At 58.8% G+C, this 16,189-nt stretch overlaps 1 protein-coding gene across 6 annotated transcripts in view; it reads right to left on the reverse strand.

Moving 5' to 3' along the window:
* Positions 1–16,189, reverse strand: part of CARD11 (caspase recruitment domain family member 11) — a 92,761-nt gene that overhangs the window by 15,328 nt on the left and 61,244 nt on the right. For 4 of the 6 annotated variants that reach the window (XM_077140476.1, XM_077140477.1, XM_077140475.1 and 1 more), the window contains exons 5-14: positions 15,253–15,578; positions 11,822–12,001; positions 10,783–10,935; positions 10,410–10,535; positions 8,719–8,916; positions 7,381–7,557; positions 3,689–3,740; positions 3,146–3,228; positions 2,063–2,163; positions 343–395 (exon numbers count right to left, since the gene is read on the reverse strand). In XM_077140476.1, coding sequence (XP_076996591.1) covers positions 343–395; positions 2,063–2,163; positions 3,146–3,228; positions 3,689–3,740; positions 7,381–7,557; positions 8,719–8,916; positions 10,410–10,535; positions 10,783–10,935; positions 11,822–12,001; positions 15,253–15,578 — 1,449 coding nt within the window. The remainder of the gene's footprint in view (positions 1–342; positions 396–2,062; positions 2,164–3,145; positions 3,229–3,688; positions 3,741–7,380; positions 7,558–8,718; positions 8,917–10,409; positions 10,536–10,782; positions 10,936–11,821; positions 12,002–15,252; positions 15,579–16,189) is intronic. The other 2 variants (XM_077140480.1, XM_077140479.1) reach the window with 2 other exon arrangements.

A 16,189-nucleotide genomic window follows, 5' to 3' on the forward strand; every position in this document is an offset into this window, starting at 1 on the left:
TTTTAAAAAACCCAGACTTCCCTTTCACTCCGTTTGCACCTGGACGGCCCCACACTGCCCCCCCAAAATAAGAACAGATTCCCTGGGCCTTCCCTGCTGGCTCAGGCATCTCCCAGGCAGATTTAGCTTCCCCTTAGCAGGGCCATGAAAACAGGTGGCGCTTAAGCACTACTTTCTCTGACCCATTCCACATGTGTTTTCTGGGGGCCTGTGTGTCAGGGTCTGTGCCCGGCAGGCTACATCCTAGAGCCAGGGGTACGCGTCCAGGGCTGTGGCCTGCGTGGGCTGCTCTCACAGCCTTTGTACAAACCCTCGGACCCCTCGCCTCCGAAAGGGACGCACCGTCAAGATCTAAGGTGTCAAACCCACAGCTGTCATTGTCTTCTTCAATTGTGCTGCAAGACAAAAGGGAGAGACAGGGAGTGTATGTGTACATTCCTGTGTGTGCAACCATGTGTATGTGCACACATACTTGTGCAAGCATGCATGTGCACATGTGAGCATGTGTGTGGACATGGAAGGCAGGGGAGGCTTGGGTGTGCCCAGACTCCCCGAGGGAGGCCAGCAGGTGGGCAGAGGGGGCTGGGCTGCTGGGAGGGCAGGGCATTCACAGGGTGTGGGAGGCGGGTGGGCTGAGACCCCTGACAGCACCAGCCTGCCATTTCCCATTCACTCCTGCTGTTGGCACAGTGAGTCCTTGAAATCTGCGTGTGCCCATCTGGGCTGCATGGCACAATGGCTCCCAAGGCAGCTCGAGAGCCCTTTTGGGCAGGGGTGAGTGGGAACCTGCTTGTTTGTTCCAAGAGCTCGAACGTGTCCATAAGGGGTTCTGGCCATGGGGTAACAGGGGTGGAGGCAGCCTCGGGGCTTCCCGCAGCCAACTCAAACACCGTCCCAAATGGGTCAGCGGGGGGACCACTGGGCAGCATGGCGAGCGCTGTGGACCAGTTTGCCTGGCGGGGGACGCTGACGGTTTCCAGGGCTGAGGGGAGCAGGAGAGGAACTGGGGGCCCTGCATGCATTCTCTCACCCCCCGCCAGAAAAGCCAAGCAGTGAGGACAATCAAGCTGAGGAGCGTGATTTCTGGGTGGCATGAGGCAAAGTGATTTAGGTTTCAGCGTTTGCCAGCTGCAAGGGCCCCAGGAAAGTGGTTCCCTTCTCCAACACCCAGCCTCCTCGGCTGTCCTGGGCCCAGCCTTTACGGTGGACTTGAGGACCATGCACTCGTGGACGCAGACACACACAGAGACAGTGGTGAGCGGGCAAGCAGTAGGTGAAAGGTGCACAGTGGGTGAATGGACATGTAGCGGGTGAGTGGGTGAGCTGGCATGCAATGGGCGAGGTGCGACACAGCAGTTGAGTGAGTGCTCATGCAGTGGGTGGGTGGGCATGCAGTGGGTATGTAAGCACAGAGTGGGTGGGTGGGCATGCAGTGGAAGAGTGGGCATGCAGCAGGTGTGTGGGCATGTAGCAGGTGAGCAGGCACAAGTGGGCGAGCTGGCACCCAGTAGGTGAGCGGGCACACAGCGGGTGAGCAGGCACATAGCAGGTGAGCAGGTATACACAGGGTGAGTGGACATGCAGTGGCTGAGTGGGCACTCAGTGGGTGAGAGGGCACACAGCAGGTAAGTGGGTATGGAGCAGGTGTGTGAGCATGCAGGGCGTGAACAGAAATGCAGCAGATAAGAAGGCACACAGTGGGTAAATGGGCACACAGCTGGCGAGAGGGTATGCAGTGGGTATGTGAGCACAGAGTGGGTGTGTGGGCATGCAGTGGAAGAGTGGGCATGCAGCGGGTATGTGAGCACAGAGTGGGTAGGTGGGCATACAGCGGGTGTGCGGGCATGCAGCGGGAGAGTGGGCATGCAGGGGGTATGTATGTGAGCACAGAGGGGGTGTGTGGGCATGCAGCGGGAGAGTGGGCATGCAGCGGGTATGTGAGCACAGACTGGGTGTGTGGGCACGCAGCGGGTGTGTGGGCATGCAGCGGGTGAGCAGATACACAGCAGATGAATTGGTACTTGGCGGGTGCTGGGCGAGCACACCTGCCTCCGACCCCCACCTGCGATGAGGCGCGTCCTCCTTCGAGCGCCTCACGATGGAGTCGTTCCCAGGGGGCTCTGCCGTGATGGACATGATGCTGCTCCGGCTCCGATGGGGCTGCTTGAGACACGCGTGGGCAGGGCGGGGGGTAGGTTGACACTCTGCAGCCTCCGTGGGTGTACGGGCTTGTGCCCAAGACCACGTTCAACTCAGAACTGTCCCCACCTCAGATCAGACCCTCTGGGCACAGTGGGCTGGCTCTCAGCAGCTATCTCAGCCAGGGAAGCTTGTGCTCAGCCTGGGGCACACATCTGCTCCCCATCTGCTCTCATCCCGGCGCTCATGGGCACCTCGAGGCTAAGGGGGGTGCCCCACTGCCCTGAGCAGGCCCAGCTCCCTGTCCCCAGGTGCCCGTGCCCAGGGCACTTGCTCTGGGAGAGATAAAGACCTGAGGGCCTGAGAGGGGTGCCATGGATGCCCCCCCAGCCAGCCCAGATGCCATGGCTCCTGCAAACAGGAGCCGTTCGTTAGGAAATCTCTGCCTCCCCCAGGGCCTGATTTTGGAAGCTGAGCTAACAAGCTTCTCAGATCTTCCCTCGGGGCTAGAATTTCTGCTCCCACCCTCTGCTGCTGGGCCCACGGGACTGAAGTGGGCTGGGGCGACAGAGTGAGGGGTGCCAGGCTCCTGCCGGAGCTGCCAGGGGCTGAGCTGCTGCAGGATTCCAGCGCCTGTGCCTTTGGCTACAGCCCCGGGGGCCCATCTCCTCCTCCCACCAAGTGTTAAATTGGGAAACGTAGCCACAAGAAGGTGTAAATATGTCGTGGGCCCCTGGAAATACTTTCAAATAAACCCGTCAGACCTGAGCGGAAGCGGGGCGGTGGTGGTGGAGGGCCGGGGTGGGGTGGGGGGTGGGGAAGTACAGGGGCCTGGGGGTGCGGGGACCAGGGGAGAGTTTGGAGCCTTGGGGTGTGTGTGAGGGGCTTGGGGCTTCAGGGGGCCTGGGGCAGGGAGGCTGAGAGGGGGTGTGGGGGTCGGGGGGGGGGTTGCAGAGGCCTGGGCGGTGTGGTGCAGGCAGGGTAGGCAGGGCAGGCGAGCGCTTACCACCTTGCTGAAGGAGTTGGTGATGGGAAGAGCACCTGAGGAGCTGGGGCTGGTGTCCCCGCCGCCTTCCTCCTGTTCCCTGCCTGTCCTCATCGCATTTGGGTAAGAGGAGGCAGCGAAAGCAGAGTGGGTGGGGGCATCAAGACAGAAAAGAGAGAGGGGAGGCGGGGAGGGAGGAGGGACTTCAGAGCCCCACCTGAGCCTCCGTCTGGCCCCTCCTAAGGCTGCATGGCCCTGCGGGTGGCTCTGTGGGCAGTGCGCCCTCCCCTCTCCTCTTGTTTTGGACCTCTGGTTCTCGCACTGGCACCCCCTGGGGCCCCGGAAAACCCAGGAAACTCCCATTCCGTGGCCTGGGAATACTCTGCCCCAAATACCTCATAATCAAAACATGTTCCACCCTTGGCTTTTGGCTGAGGTTGACCAACAGGACCCAGGGCTAATGGCAGGGTGTGTGTGTGTGGGGCAGCCCCTCCAGAGAGCCTCCCCCAAACCCCCTCCGTTCTGCCGGGGTGGCACATGGTGCATCACACTAGTTTTACTAACCTTGAAACTCGGATGCCCGCTTCAGGCTGATGGGGGATTTGGCTCTATGCAGCTGAATGCAAGAGACAGGACAGAAATCAAACAGGGCCCCAGATGCAGGGCGCCAGTGCGAAGAATAAAAACCCAAAAAGGCAGGGCAGGCAGGTCCTGTCCGGCGTCCTACGGCAGCTGTGCCCGACCGAGCTGAGCCACTCGGATCATGGACCGCATGGGCCGGTACCGTGGCAGGAAGGACTCACTGCAGTGGCGCCCTCAGGCCCAGACTGGGTAGCCACTGGTGCAGGTGGGCCCTTCGCTCTCGGCAGAGCAGCACACGAGGCTGGGGGTGGGGTGGGGGCTGAGGCTGAGCAGAACCGGGGAGTCTTCGGGGCTCCCGCCTGCAATGTGCACGGGAGCCCCTGTGGCAGTGGCTGCTCTCAGCCAAGGCCCCAGACGGTCCCTGGGTCAGGCTCAGGGCTCCTGCTGGCCTCTGGGGGAGATGCAGGGGTATGATCATGGCCCCTCTCATCTGTGAGGGTCATTTGCTCCCTCATCCATCCATTTCCTCCTGAGGTCAGTGCTCAGGAAAGCTGGCCACATACTGTACAGCCGAGCGGGCAGCCTGGAGTGAGTGTGGGTGCTGTGCAAGGACCCACACTGCTGCATCTATAGCTGACACTGCCGGGTGTGCAACAGAGGACGAGTGAGGTCTGGGTGGTCCAAGGAAGTGTGGGGAAAGACCATTCCAGAAGGAAGGGGTGTGCAAAGGTCCTGGGGCAGAAAAGGTTGGTGGCTCTGTGGGCCTGAAAGGTCAGTGGGACTAGAGCAGAGTGGGCAAGGGGAGTCAGGGGACGAGATGGGCTGGGGCAGTGGGCAGGGGCCGGGCAGGGAGCATGGGAGCCAGTGGGGGTATTCAGGAGGGAGTGACATTACAGGCCATTTTTAGCTGGGCTTTGTTTTCAGTCCTCTCATGGTGCCACAGGTGCAGGACACAACCTGCCCCAAACAGGCTCTGGCCTTGACTTCTCCATCTGTTCTGTTCTCTTGCTCCTGGCCACCTGCTCCTTTCCTGGCCCTTCACCTGCAGCTGGCCAGTCCCCACCCTCCTCTTGGGCCAGGGGTGGCTCTGGTCCGCACCTGCCTCTCCAGACTGGCTGCCTCTGCCCAGCTCTCGGGTCAGTGCCCTCAGATGCCCTGTGTCCCCCGTGGGCCCCTAAGGCGTGGGGGCCCCAGGTTGCTGTCACCCTGCTCTGGGCTGTGCTTGTGGCTCTGTTGTCGCCCCCCCTCTTCTCTCGCTCCGGTAGGAGACTCTCCTTCCTGAGGGTCTCGGCTCCACAGGGCAGGGGAGAGGCCGGGGTGGGACCCCTGATGGTCCTGCGCCCCACCTCAGGTCGCCCCTTTACTCCCACCCACCCAGGACCCTCATCTCCCCCTCACCCGTCTCCCTGCCCCGGCCTCCCCTGCTCATGTCTCTCCCTGGTGCTGCCCCCAGCGTATTCCTAAAAGACGTCCCTGCTCAGAGGTCAACTTCCGTGGGCCTCTCAGTCCAAGCCTTGGCAGAGGTTCCCAGGCATCGCCACCCCACTGCAGTAATCGGACTGCCATTGCTATCGGTTTTAGCAATGGGGTGTGAGCCTCAAATAAAACCTTCCTCAGAAACTGAATTTATAAAATAAGTAAAAGCACCGCTGTTCGGGGCAGGGGAAGGGGTAGGAGGTGCCGGAGCCCCGTGTTCAGCTCCGTTTTTCTGGGTGGGCCCTGAGGAGCCTCCGGGACACTCGCAGCAAAGGTTCAGCCCTTCTTAGGCCTTGGACACAGCAGAGATCCTCTGCCCCCTCCCACCCTGTGGGGCACCCCTTGGCCCTGGGGGTGGCTGAGGGCCAGCGCAGTGGCAGGCGCTCCCTGCTCGGGCCTGGCATGCTCCGTCTCATTTGCCCCAGGGGTGGGGCTGAGGGCCTGGGTGTGAGCCCTTGTCCTGGCCCTGACCTGGGAAGACTCTGTACCATTTGTGCCTCAGTTTCCTCCCTTATGCACTGAGCACCCATCTCCCAGTGGCGATTAAGGATGAAGGGGAATGGGCACTGAGGTGGGACTTGTACGTAGGGCGCCGGGAACTGCGGGCTGAGCCCTCTGTCAAGAAGGCCCCGCTACCTGTCTCTCCAGCCGAGTCCTTCCACTGGGGGTGGCTCAAGCTCTGGCACCCCTCTCAGTCCCCACCACACACAGTCATCGAGGTCCTCCACCCTCTTTCGGTGGCCTTGAAATGGGTATCAACGACTGGCACCATGAGAAAGCGTTTACTCATTCATTCAACTGACACGGGGTGCCAGCCACCGTGCTGTGCCATTTTTATTCCCTCATTAATGCGCCTGGGCCAGGGACTGCCGGGAACTTCACCTCATACAGAATATCATTCAACTCTCACGAGATGGGGAAACTGAGGCTCACGAGCCTGGCTTCTCCCACTGGAGGGCACTGGGCTCCTCAAGGGCAGACAGCATGTCCAAATTATTGCCGCACCCCAGAGCCAGGCACAGGGCCTGGCACAGCAGGTGCAAAGTAAGTGCAACGCGGGGCCACTCCTGGAAAGCGCTGCTTGGGGGCAGGCAGGAGGGTTAGGGGAAGCGGGGGGGATGGTTTCCAAAGGGCGAGAGAACTCTTTGGGAGTACCGGAGGTGCTCGCCGTCTTGACTGAAGTGATAATTTCAAGGGTATAGACAAGTGCCCAACTTACACACTGCACACTTCAAATACATGCAGTTTGCTGTATGCCAACAAAGCCACTTCAACAAAACTCGCTGCCCCTTCTTTGAGGACCAGTTCCCAAGCACACCATGCATTTTCCTGCCTGCTACCTCGTGCTGCTGCGTGATTGGTTCTTGTCTCTTTTCAGAGATGGAGGCTGTATTTTATACTTTGGGGCTTTACTGATTATCTAGTCGACACCTTCATGCACAGTAGACTTGGAATAAATGCTTGCAGAAATGAACTGGGAGCTGACAACACATGCTGAATGCTCCAAACAGACCTTAAGGAGCCTCACATCAAAGCTGCTTTTTACTCATTTAGCAAACACCCACTGAGCATCTATGTCCCAGGTAGTGTTTTAAGAGCTGAGGATATAGCAATGGACAAAATGGAAATGTTCCCACACTCACACGGAGCTTGCATTGCATCCTGGGGGGAGCCAACCAACCAAAAGAATGTACAGTATGCCATACAGAGCAGACGTTGTCTACATGTGTGATGGAGAGGATAAGGCAGCAGAGTGGGGATGAATGGCGGTGAGGGGTCTGGTGGCTATTCTCTGCCCTGAATACGCTGAGGGAGAGCGCTGTGGATTCCGGAGGAAGGAGGAAGTGCAAAGGTTCTGGGGCAGCGGCACTCTGGTATATTCAAGGAGAAGCAAGGAGACCAGGGGTCAACACGAAGTAGCCTGGGGGAGTCATTACTGCTGCAACCCCAGCTCCCAAAATAGTGACCGGCACATGGCAGGAACTAAGAATGGATTTGGAAATCATGCTATTTCATTCTTTTTTGAGGGATGAGGGGATTGGTGAAAACAAACGAGCAGGTAAGAAGCAGGCTCTGACATGCTCTGTCGATCGGGCCCCACACCTCTGGGCTCCCAGCACTGGCCGTGCCCACTGCAGGAGGCTCCCAGCCCCAGGCCCCCACCCCCGGCACCTCTGCCACCCCACCCTGCCCGGCACCTGCATGGCCTTGAGGTTCATCCTGCGCTTGGGTGGATGGCAGGGCAGGAAGTACTTGCTGTCTTCGGGCGACTCCTCAGAAGTCGAGGAGTCATCGGCTTCCTGGCCGTTGATCCTGGGGCTGGCATCCCCAAAGCTCTGGGAGATGATGGTCACTGGCAGGCTCCTAGGCAGACTCTGGAGACAAGAAGACACTGGCATGAGTGAAGGCGTGACACGAGTAGCCGGCGGTTAGCGAGATGGCCGCTGGGTGCCGGCATTCGGTGGCCTGCTCTTCTTTCCGACCCTGCTGTCCCCTCGGGGCTGAGGGTGACCTTCCAGCATGACAACTGCCCTTCACAGTTCCAGCCCCCGCTTCCCTCTACCGGGGCCACATCAGGACTTGTATTCCTTGGCAGCAGGGAAGGGCTGGTCTCGGCCCCTTACGTCTAAAATGTCCCCATCACGGCCCCAGTTCTCAGCTCTATGCATATGCTGAAAACATAAAAAGTGCTGGGGATGGCTGGACCATAAATCATCAAGAGTGCTGGGTAACATGCCACATGCTTCCACCCATCTTCTCTTTTGCCCCTACTGCCCCTGAAGAGTATTTGTCACTTCATTCACCCCTTTTCCCAAAGTAGGAGGTGGAAGCCCAGGGGTGTGAAGTCACTTCTGTCTCCCCCCGAGCTGGGCAAGGCCTCCCACCTCCCTGCCCCAGACCCCAAGCTCTTCGCTGCACTTCCTGCACACTGTCCTTAGGGGGTGCCGGGCTGGGCCTGCCCTGTGCCTCCCGCCCCCCCCAGGCCCTGCGAGTGGAACCTCGCCTCCTCTCCCCTCTCCCAGTCAGGTGTCATCACGGCTCCCGCGTGGACGCTCAGCTGTGAGGGTCCACCCGGGCCTGTGCTGGGCCAGGGGATAGAGATGGGAGGGGCCCTGGTGGAGATGACAAACTGTCAGCATGCTCAGGAGACAAGGCCTGTGGTTTCTGGGAGGTGCCAGTGGAGGCCCACCTGAGCCAGTGACTCTGCAGCCAAGGCTGACTGGGCTCAAGTGCAGATGCAGCAGGACCCGGTGGAGCAGAGTCCAGGGGGACACCAATGGCCAAGCACGGTCGACCACAAGGCACTAGAAGCTTGGCCAGGCAACAAGGAAGTTACCTGTCCAGAATCACCTGGCTGGAAAATTGCAAAGCCACGGTTTTACCCTGCATCTCCTAACTTCCAACCAGCAGTCTCGACTTGGTCATGACCCAGATGCATGCAGTGGGTTCAGGACACGGGGCTATACTGGGGGTGGAAGGGAAGGGCACCCCTCAGCCATGGCTTCGGGGTGGGGGGACTCCCCGTGCAGGCCCACCTGGTCCAGGGTGCCGCTGTCCTTGGAGAGGCGCCGGAGCTTGCTCTCCAGGTTGACGATGCAGGCTTCCCGCCGGACCATCTCTATCCTCATCTCATCATTCTTCTCCTCCAGCTCGCGGATCTGTTTCCTGTACTTGTCCTTCTCAATCAGGCACTGGGAGTACTGGGTCTGGGCTTCATCTCGGGAGTGGAAGGCCTGCCAGGGAGACGGAGGGGAGCCCCTTTTGTTACTCAGACCAACCAAACTGAATCTGATTTGGGGACAGATGCATTCAGCAGGCAGAACCCATTTCCCAGCCTGGGTGCCGGCCATGCCGTCCTGACATTTGGGCACAGCGGCCATCTGTCCAGCCCTTGCTGTGTGCCAGGCCCGATTATCACACTATTCTTACTCCATTTTCCACATGCAGGTACCACGGTGTCATGGGGTGGGGAGCCTGCCTGTGGTCACAACTCATGAGTGACTGGGAGGGAATCCAAACCCACTTGTCTCACCCTAAAGAATAAGCGTTTAGAGACACCTAAGTCCTGCCATTTGCAGAACCTGTGTGCTACAGAGTCTCCAGGGGCACTGAGCTAGCAAACGCTGCCCTGCTGCCTCTAGGGAACTACAGGGTTTGGGCTCTGCGGGCCCCTGTTTATTTATATCGTTGTCAATCAGCATCATCAGCAATCGATACGCAGCCTTGTTCATGTGATTCCTTCACGACACTTGATTTCATCTAGTGCTTGTTGATTTGGCAGTGCTGTAACTCATGCCTAAAGGCAGCTCATCTAACACACCTGGCACACCGCAGCCTGGCACACCGCAGCCTCCAGCTGGCACATCACAGCCTTCCTGTGCTTGGGAATGCTAGACAACCCCTCGGCACTACGCTTGGGGGACATGTTAAAGTGCAGAATCACCCACAAGAAGCACAAAATTGTGAAAAACATGGCACTAAAAAGACAAGAAAAGGACCCTCGCTTAGGGCATGAGAGCCGAAACAAGAAGGCTCCCCTCAGGTCAGCACAAGTGACCCGGGCAATCAAAGTGTCTGCTGCTCCGTGCACATCTGTGCATGGCAGTGAGAGCCCTGAGCATTGATTTGGGGTAACAAGTACATTTCAGCGAATTTGCGACGTGGAATTGCAATTCCTGAGGACCAACTGACCACACCACGCTCCAGAGTGGGCGCTGTTCAAGTACAGCTCCGGCCCCCATGAAGCCCAAATGCCTGTGACTCCCGGACGCTTTTGGGAATGGAATTTGTCTCTGGACTAGAACTGGAAGGACAGATCCATGAACTCCTACTGTGCAGCCAGTGGGAGTACCCAGGGGCAAACCTCTCGAGCAGCGTCTGAGACCCTGCCGGCGGCCCCTACCTGGTCCTGCTCCCCCTCCTCCCCTACGTGGTCCCGCTCCCCCTCCTCCCCTACCTGGTCCCGCTCCCCCTCCTCCCCTACGTGGTCCCGCTCCCCCTCCTCCCCTACCTGATCCTGGTCCTGGTTCCCCTCCTCCTGTACCTGGTCCCGCCCCCACTCCCCCTCCTCCCCTACCTGGTCCCACTCCCGCTCCCCCTCCCCCTCCCCCTCCTCCTGTACCTGGTCCCGCCCCCACTCCTCCTCCTCCCCTACCTGGTCCCGCTCCCCCTCCCCCTCCCCCTCCTCCTGTACCTGGTCCCGCCCCCACTCCCCCTCCTCCCCTACCTGGTCCCGCTCCCGCTCCACCTCCTCCAGCTGCACCATGACTGTGCTCATGCGGTGCTTGTACATCTCGCAGTCCTTCCCCAGCGTTGAGCACTTCAGCTCCAGGTCCTCCTTCTCCTCCAGGTACTGTCAGCAACAGGGAGAGATCAGCCCACCTGCCACCGCTCCCAGTCAGGCCTGATGCCCTGTGAACCTGCTCTGCGGCAGATGCCTGGACACAGGAGGGACGGCGGAGGAGAGAACAGGCACTGAGCCTGCCCCGACCCACGGCGTTCGGTCAGGAGACTACAGGCCCTGAGCTAATCCTGGATGGCAGCTGTGCCCTCCAGGGCTGGGTGCTGCCTGGCGCCACCCCCTGTCCCCAGGCGCCCACCTTGTCTCGCAGCTCCTCTGCCTGGCGGATCTCCTCCTGCAGGTTATAGATCCTGCCGACCAGCTCCTGGCGGTCCTCCAGGGCCTCCTTGCGGTCGTGCTCCAGGATGTCCAGGATGGCCTTGTCCGAGTCGGGCAGGCTGCGCTTCCCAGCCTGGGGGGGTCAGAGGGGGGAGGTCTAACGGCAGCGGGGAAGAACTGGGGAGCCGAGGGGCTGAGGGGACCTGAGGAAGGCCGCTAGAGGCCAGTGACAGATGCAAAGGGGACACAAGATTCGGGCTGGGGAAGTGGAGGCAGAGGAGGGGTCTCTCGGGGTCTTCAGCAAGTTCCTCCCTTAGGAGGGTAGCGCCCAGAAAAAGGCACAGAACCTACTTCCAACTTCTATTGTCCTGTCCCCTCGTATCAGAGCCAGGGGCAGTGGCTGCTCCAAATTCTTCTTCGGGACCCAGAGGGCGAGACCGGACTGCCTCCCCTGGACTGCCCACCTGTTCCCTCCACCCAGGGCTCCCCTCCACTCAGAAACAGCCGCCTCCTGGGCTCAATCACACTGGAGCAAAGGGGTTGAAGCCTTTCTTTCTTCCCCTGCATTTTTCCCCCTCTTTTCTTTCTGGGGTGGTGTTTCTCACAACTTCCTCTTTTATACCCACAAATGACTGTGTGATGATAAATGCGGGAGGCATTTAAAACCTGGGGTTTTAACAAATGACACACAGTTCATCGTTGAGGGTCGTGGTATTTTAAAGGCAAGTGGGGAGTCCCAGAGGCACCCCTCCCTTCTTGCAGGGCCAGGGACACTGACTTCCGCGTGGTGGTGATTTTCATGGGGCACTATAATGAAGGAAACTTTTCACAAGTTTCTCTCCCATCAAGCCACATCTCTGGGAAGTGGGTGGCAGGGTTACCTCACTTTACAGAGGAGGAGACCGAGGCTCCCTTGGGTGGCGTGGATGGCCTGTGGTCCCGCAGCCAGTGGGTCGGGGCACGGGGCTTGCACCCAGGCAGGTACGCCCACCCCACACCCCCAGCTCCCGGGCCCTGACCTGAATGATGGACTGCAGCTCCTGGATTTTGGTCTTGAGCATCTCGTTCTCCCGCTCCAGTTCTAAAACCTGCTCCTTCTTGGGCCGGTTCTCGATGTCGTTCTTCAGTTTCAGTGACTGGTTCCTCTCCAGTTTGCATTCTTCCTCCATCTTGTTCAAGCGGTGCTTCAGCTGGTCGATCTGGAACACCCCGGGAACGCCAAGTGGCACATGCAGTTGGCAAGAGACACCCAGGAAAGGTGAAGCCCCTGCAACCCCACTGAAGTCCCAGCACAGTGTGTTGGTGCCGCTTTCCCATGGGTGGCAGAGAAGGGCTCAGAAAAGCCTTTTCCCGTGAAGCTGACCCCCATTGCCTTGTTGCTGGAAGAATTCCTGCGTAGTTGACTTAGAATGACTCTAACAGGACCGTATGTCCTTCAGAAACCCCCCTCAGGTGGCTCTCGTGGGTGGGACGGGTTATAGATTAGGATAAGAGATTTCAAGTCGGCATTTCCTGGAGATAAAGGTTACCTATTCAATGCTCTTTTGGTTCTCCTGGCGAAGCCTGGGGCTCCCAAAGGGCTGGAGGAGCCGACAGTGAAGTTGGGGTTCTGGGCCCCCACTCAGACTCCAGCCCCCAGAGAGGCTCTGATTGCCTATTTTTTGTCTCTTCGCATTTCACCCAAGATTTTAGTTGAACAAACAGCACTGCTGCTAAAAGTCAGCTTGAAAGCCACTGGGCTGTCAGCTCAAAGGATCTCTAACCGCAAGGACGTATGCAGATGAGTGAGGGAGAAGGGCTTCCTGGAGGAGGCAATAATGTGCCTGGAAATGGGATGGAAGGAGACAGGCTGCGCTTCACCCTCTGCAGGTATAAGGGACGGGAGCAGGAGAAGGCTTCTTGGACTTAGGGGGTGCCCTCACATGAGCTATACTCGTCGGCTTCCCTGGGCTCATGGTCTTTGTAAAATACCAGAAACGGGACTGCTTTCAAGGGCTGCATGGCAGTGAGGCACCGAAGGGGTGGGCGTCCTTTCTCAGATCTAGGCTGTGGGGAAACCAGTCTCAAGGAGTCAGTCAGGTGGAGGGGGTGGCTTTGGCAAAGAAAGGGTTGCTGCTACACCTCTGCGGCCCGCGGACGGAGGTAAAGAGCAGCAGGGCAGCAGCCAGAGCAGCTGAGAAATGATCCAGGGACCCAGATGTTCTTCCAAAGTCTAGACATGCCTTCTCACTATTCAAATATTTCCAGGGAAGCATAATATGGGGAAGGTTCAAAGAGAGAAACTGCAAGTGCCTGCCACAGGTAAACTTCCCCGAATCCTAGGCAGATGGCACAGAAAGCCCTGCTCCTGGTCAGACAGAAAACTCCTGCCCAGTTATTTGGCTGCTCTCGCTGGGCTCACACAACACTCTGCCATCAGCTGCTGGCCAATGGGGCAACTTCGCCATTGGGGGTGGCTGGCTGGAGTGACTGTTCCGCAGGCTGACGGGGCTAGCACCCGAGGTGGTGCAGGGAGTCCAAGCACAGCGAGAGAGGACAATCCCACTGCACACTCCTTGAGCTTCCGCTTTTGTCACATCCGCTCATGTCTTACTGGCTGCGGTAAGCTGATTGTCCACCTCCCCCACCCTGAGATGGCCATGTCCTAACCCCCGCCAGCTGGGCATGTTACCTTATGTGGCAAAGGAGACTTTGCAGATGTGTCTGGTCAAGGACCCTGAGATGGGAGAGCATCCTGGATGACCCAGGTGGGCCAGTGGTGCAGTCCCATGTCCTAAGAGGGGAGCAGAGAGAGACGCTCCCACAGAGCAGAAGGGAGTGAGGTGGGAGGCAAGATGGGAGTGGGCATGGAGGGAAGGGCACAAGCCAAGGCGTATAGGTGGGCACTAGAGGCTGGAAAAGGCCAGGAGGTGCTTTCTCCTGCCAGAGCCTACAGATGGAACCTGTTAGACTTTAGTCCCTAAGATTCATTTTGGACTTAGGACATCTGGAAGTGTGAGAGAATACAAATGCATTGTCTAAAATTAAGGAAAAATAAGAGTCCTGCCCATAATCTTTAAAGATCAGCTTACTTGCCAGGTGCTGGGGAGTACGACCAGTCCAGCACTCTGTGCAGCCTTGTGGTGTGATCCAGCAGCTAGGGGATAATTACTATCTTCACTATTCCATTTATGAACGAGGAAACTGAGGCCCAGGCCGACAAGGTGGTAAAACCAGAAGACAGGATTTGAATTCAAATCCAGAGGACATAAGAGCTGGGCTCTTCACCCGTACCGTCCGCAGCCCAAGGCCACTGACTCGCCTTGGAATTCTAGTTGATGGCTCACAGATCCATCTGCCCTGCTAAATTGTAAAGAGCTTGGGCAGAGTCAGGTTATTTTTCCTGTGTCTCCCAGGTGCTTGGCACAAAGGCTTAGACATGGCAGGTGCTTAATAAAGATTCTCAGAGTCTGTTTCCCACCCAGCGGCCAGCAATCCTTCTAGATATAAATCAGTTGTCACTCCCCAGTGCTCCATTCTTCAGTGGCTTCCCATCACGACTCAAATAAATTCTGAAGTTCTTGCCACCCCCTCATGCCGCCCCCGGCCATCTCTCCCATCTCATTTTTAACCACTTGCGCATTCGGCTCCCGCCCCACGGGTGCCCTGGCTGTTTCTCCCCCAGACCCAGCAGCCGCCCGTCCCCCCCTTCATTTGCTCTTCCCTCTGCCTGTAAATGCTCCTCCCCGGAGACTTCCTGAGATCTCTGCTCCAGAGCCACTTCCCCAGAGACCTTTCCTGTCCACCCCTTGAGGGCGCCTCCCGCGCCCCGCTCGCATTCTGGGGCGGCACTTTCTCATTACACCCCGAGCTCTGGACCCAGGGACTCGTCTCCGGGCCTCCTCAGGGCCGAGGGGCAAAGCCGGGGGGCACAGTGGCCGCCGATAAATAAGAGGAAGCAGAGCCCCTCCCCTTCTCCATTTCAGGGGTCAGGATCCTTCGGCCCGTGGGCGGCCTCGCCGGGATTCACTGCCCGCCCCGCTGCCCAGCCACCGCGCAGGGCTTGGACGACAGCCGTGAGGGACAAACTCCAGCCCCCAAGGAGCTCACGCCTCCTTTTCCGAAGAGGTGCTGTGCCCTTTTCAGGGCTACTTTTCCTGAGGCCCACGGTCCAGGTCCTGGGGTCCCCGGTCCCCCCAACCAGGCTTGCGCAGTGCCGGTGTGCACCACCACCCCCCCCCGCCTGTGGGCTGCGCATGTGCGCACATGCGCAGTACCCTGGGCCTGTCTGCGCATGTGCACACATGCGCATAGTGCATCTGCGCCCTGAGCGGGAGGCAGGAAGGCCCAGGGGCCGAGGGCATGCCTGCGCTCACCTGGTGTCCAGGTGGCTCTGGCTTCCCGGGCCTCCCATTCCCCTCATTGGTCTGTACAGGCCCGGTGGTGGCCTCGGTCCGGCCGCAGCCCTCACCTCGAGCTGGAGGTCCCGGCTTCTCATCACCGCCATGTTTTTCTCCTCGCTGAGCTGGGCGTAGCGCATGGCCAAGTTGTAGTTGTCATCCTTCACCTTGACCAGCTCGTCGTTGTAGCCGTCCCGCTCCTCCTTCATCTTGTAGTACCGATCCCGGAAGGTCAGCAGCTCCACCTGCGTCAGCATCAGCTGCTTCTTCTCGTCCTCCAGTTGTCGCACCTTGGCCAGCAGCTCGCACCGCTGCAAGTCCTTGGCCTTCATCTGCTGCTGCAGCTTGATGACCTCGTTCATCAGGAAGTGCGTGAGGCCCTCGTGGCCCTCCTCCACTGCGGAGAGGCCCGGTCAGGCCTGTGGACTGCGGGGCCGGGGCCTCCCTCCACCCCACACCCCCTCACTAACGCTGTCCTCAGCTCCTACTCCCCACTGGCAGTGGGGGCGGGGGCGAGCCAATCGCCTTGGCCCGCAGAGTTTAGGGTTCCTTAGGGAGACAGGTGTTAGGAAATGAGAGCGTCACTGAGAAATACACGAGAGACTGAGGGTTTCAGAAGGAAAAGGCTTTCTGGGGTGGAGTAGTTAGGTTCAGCTGTCTGCTTGGTCAGGTATTGGTGCCCATTTCTGTTGCTGTGGACTTCAGTTATGAGTATATGTATTTCATCTGTGGCTGATTACATCCGCAGGGGGCTAAGGGGAGTGCCTTCTGCAACGAGTGATGCTTAATTTAATTTGCTGGAGGCATAGAACGAGAGTCAGAAGAGAGAGGAGCTCCTCGCAGCTTAGCAGCTCAGCACCTCTCAGTTCAGCACTCAGAGCAGACACAGACCCAGATGCTTGGAGATGCAGACAGGAAGTGCCCCAGGGAAAGCCGTTTGAACGGAGAAGTCAGGAGAGAGAGCTAGCAGAGGTTGCTGTGTGCCTTCCCATGTGATGGAGAAACCCA

This window comes from Tamandua tetradactyla, chromosome 23 (assembly GCF_023851605.1).
Source record: "Tamandua tetradactyla isolate mTamTet1 chromosome 23, mTamTet1.pri, whole genome shotgun sequence".
In the NCBI taxonomy this organism is placed as follows: Eukaryota; Metazoa; Chordata; class Mammalia; order Pilosa; family Myrmecophagidae; genus Tamandua; species Tamandua tetradactyla.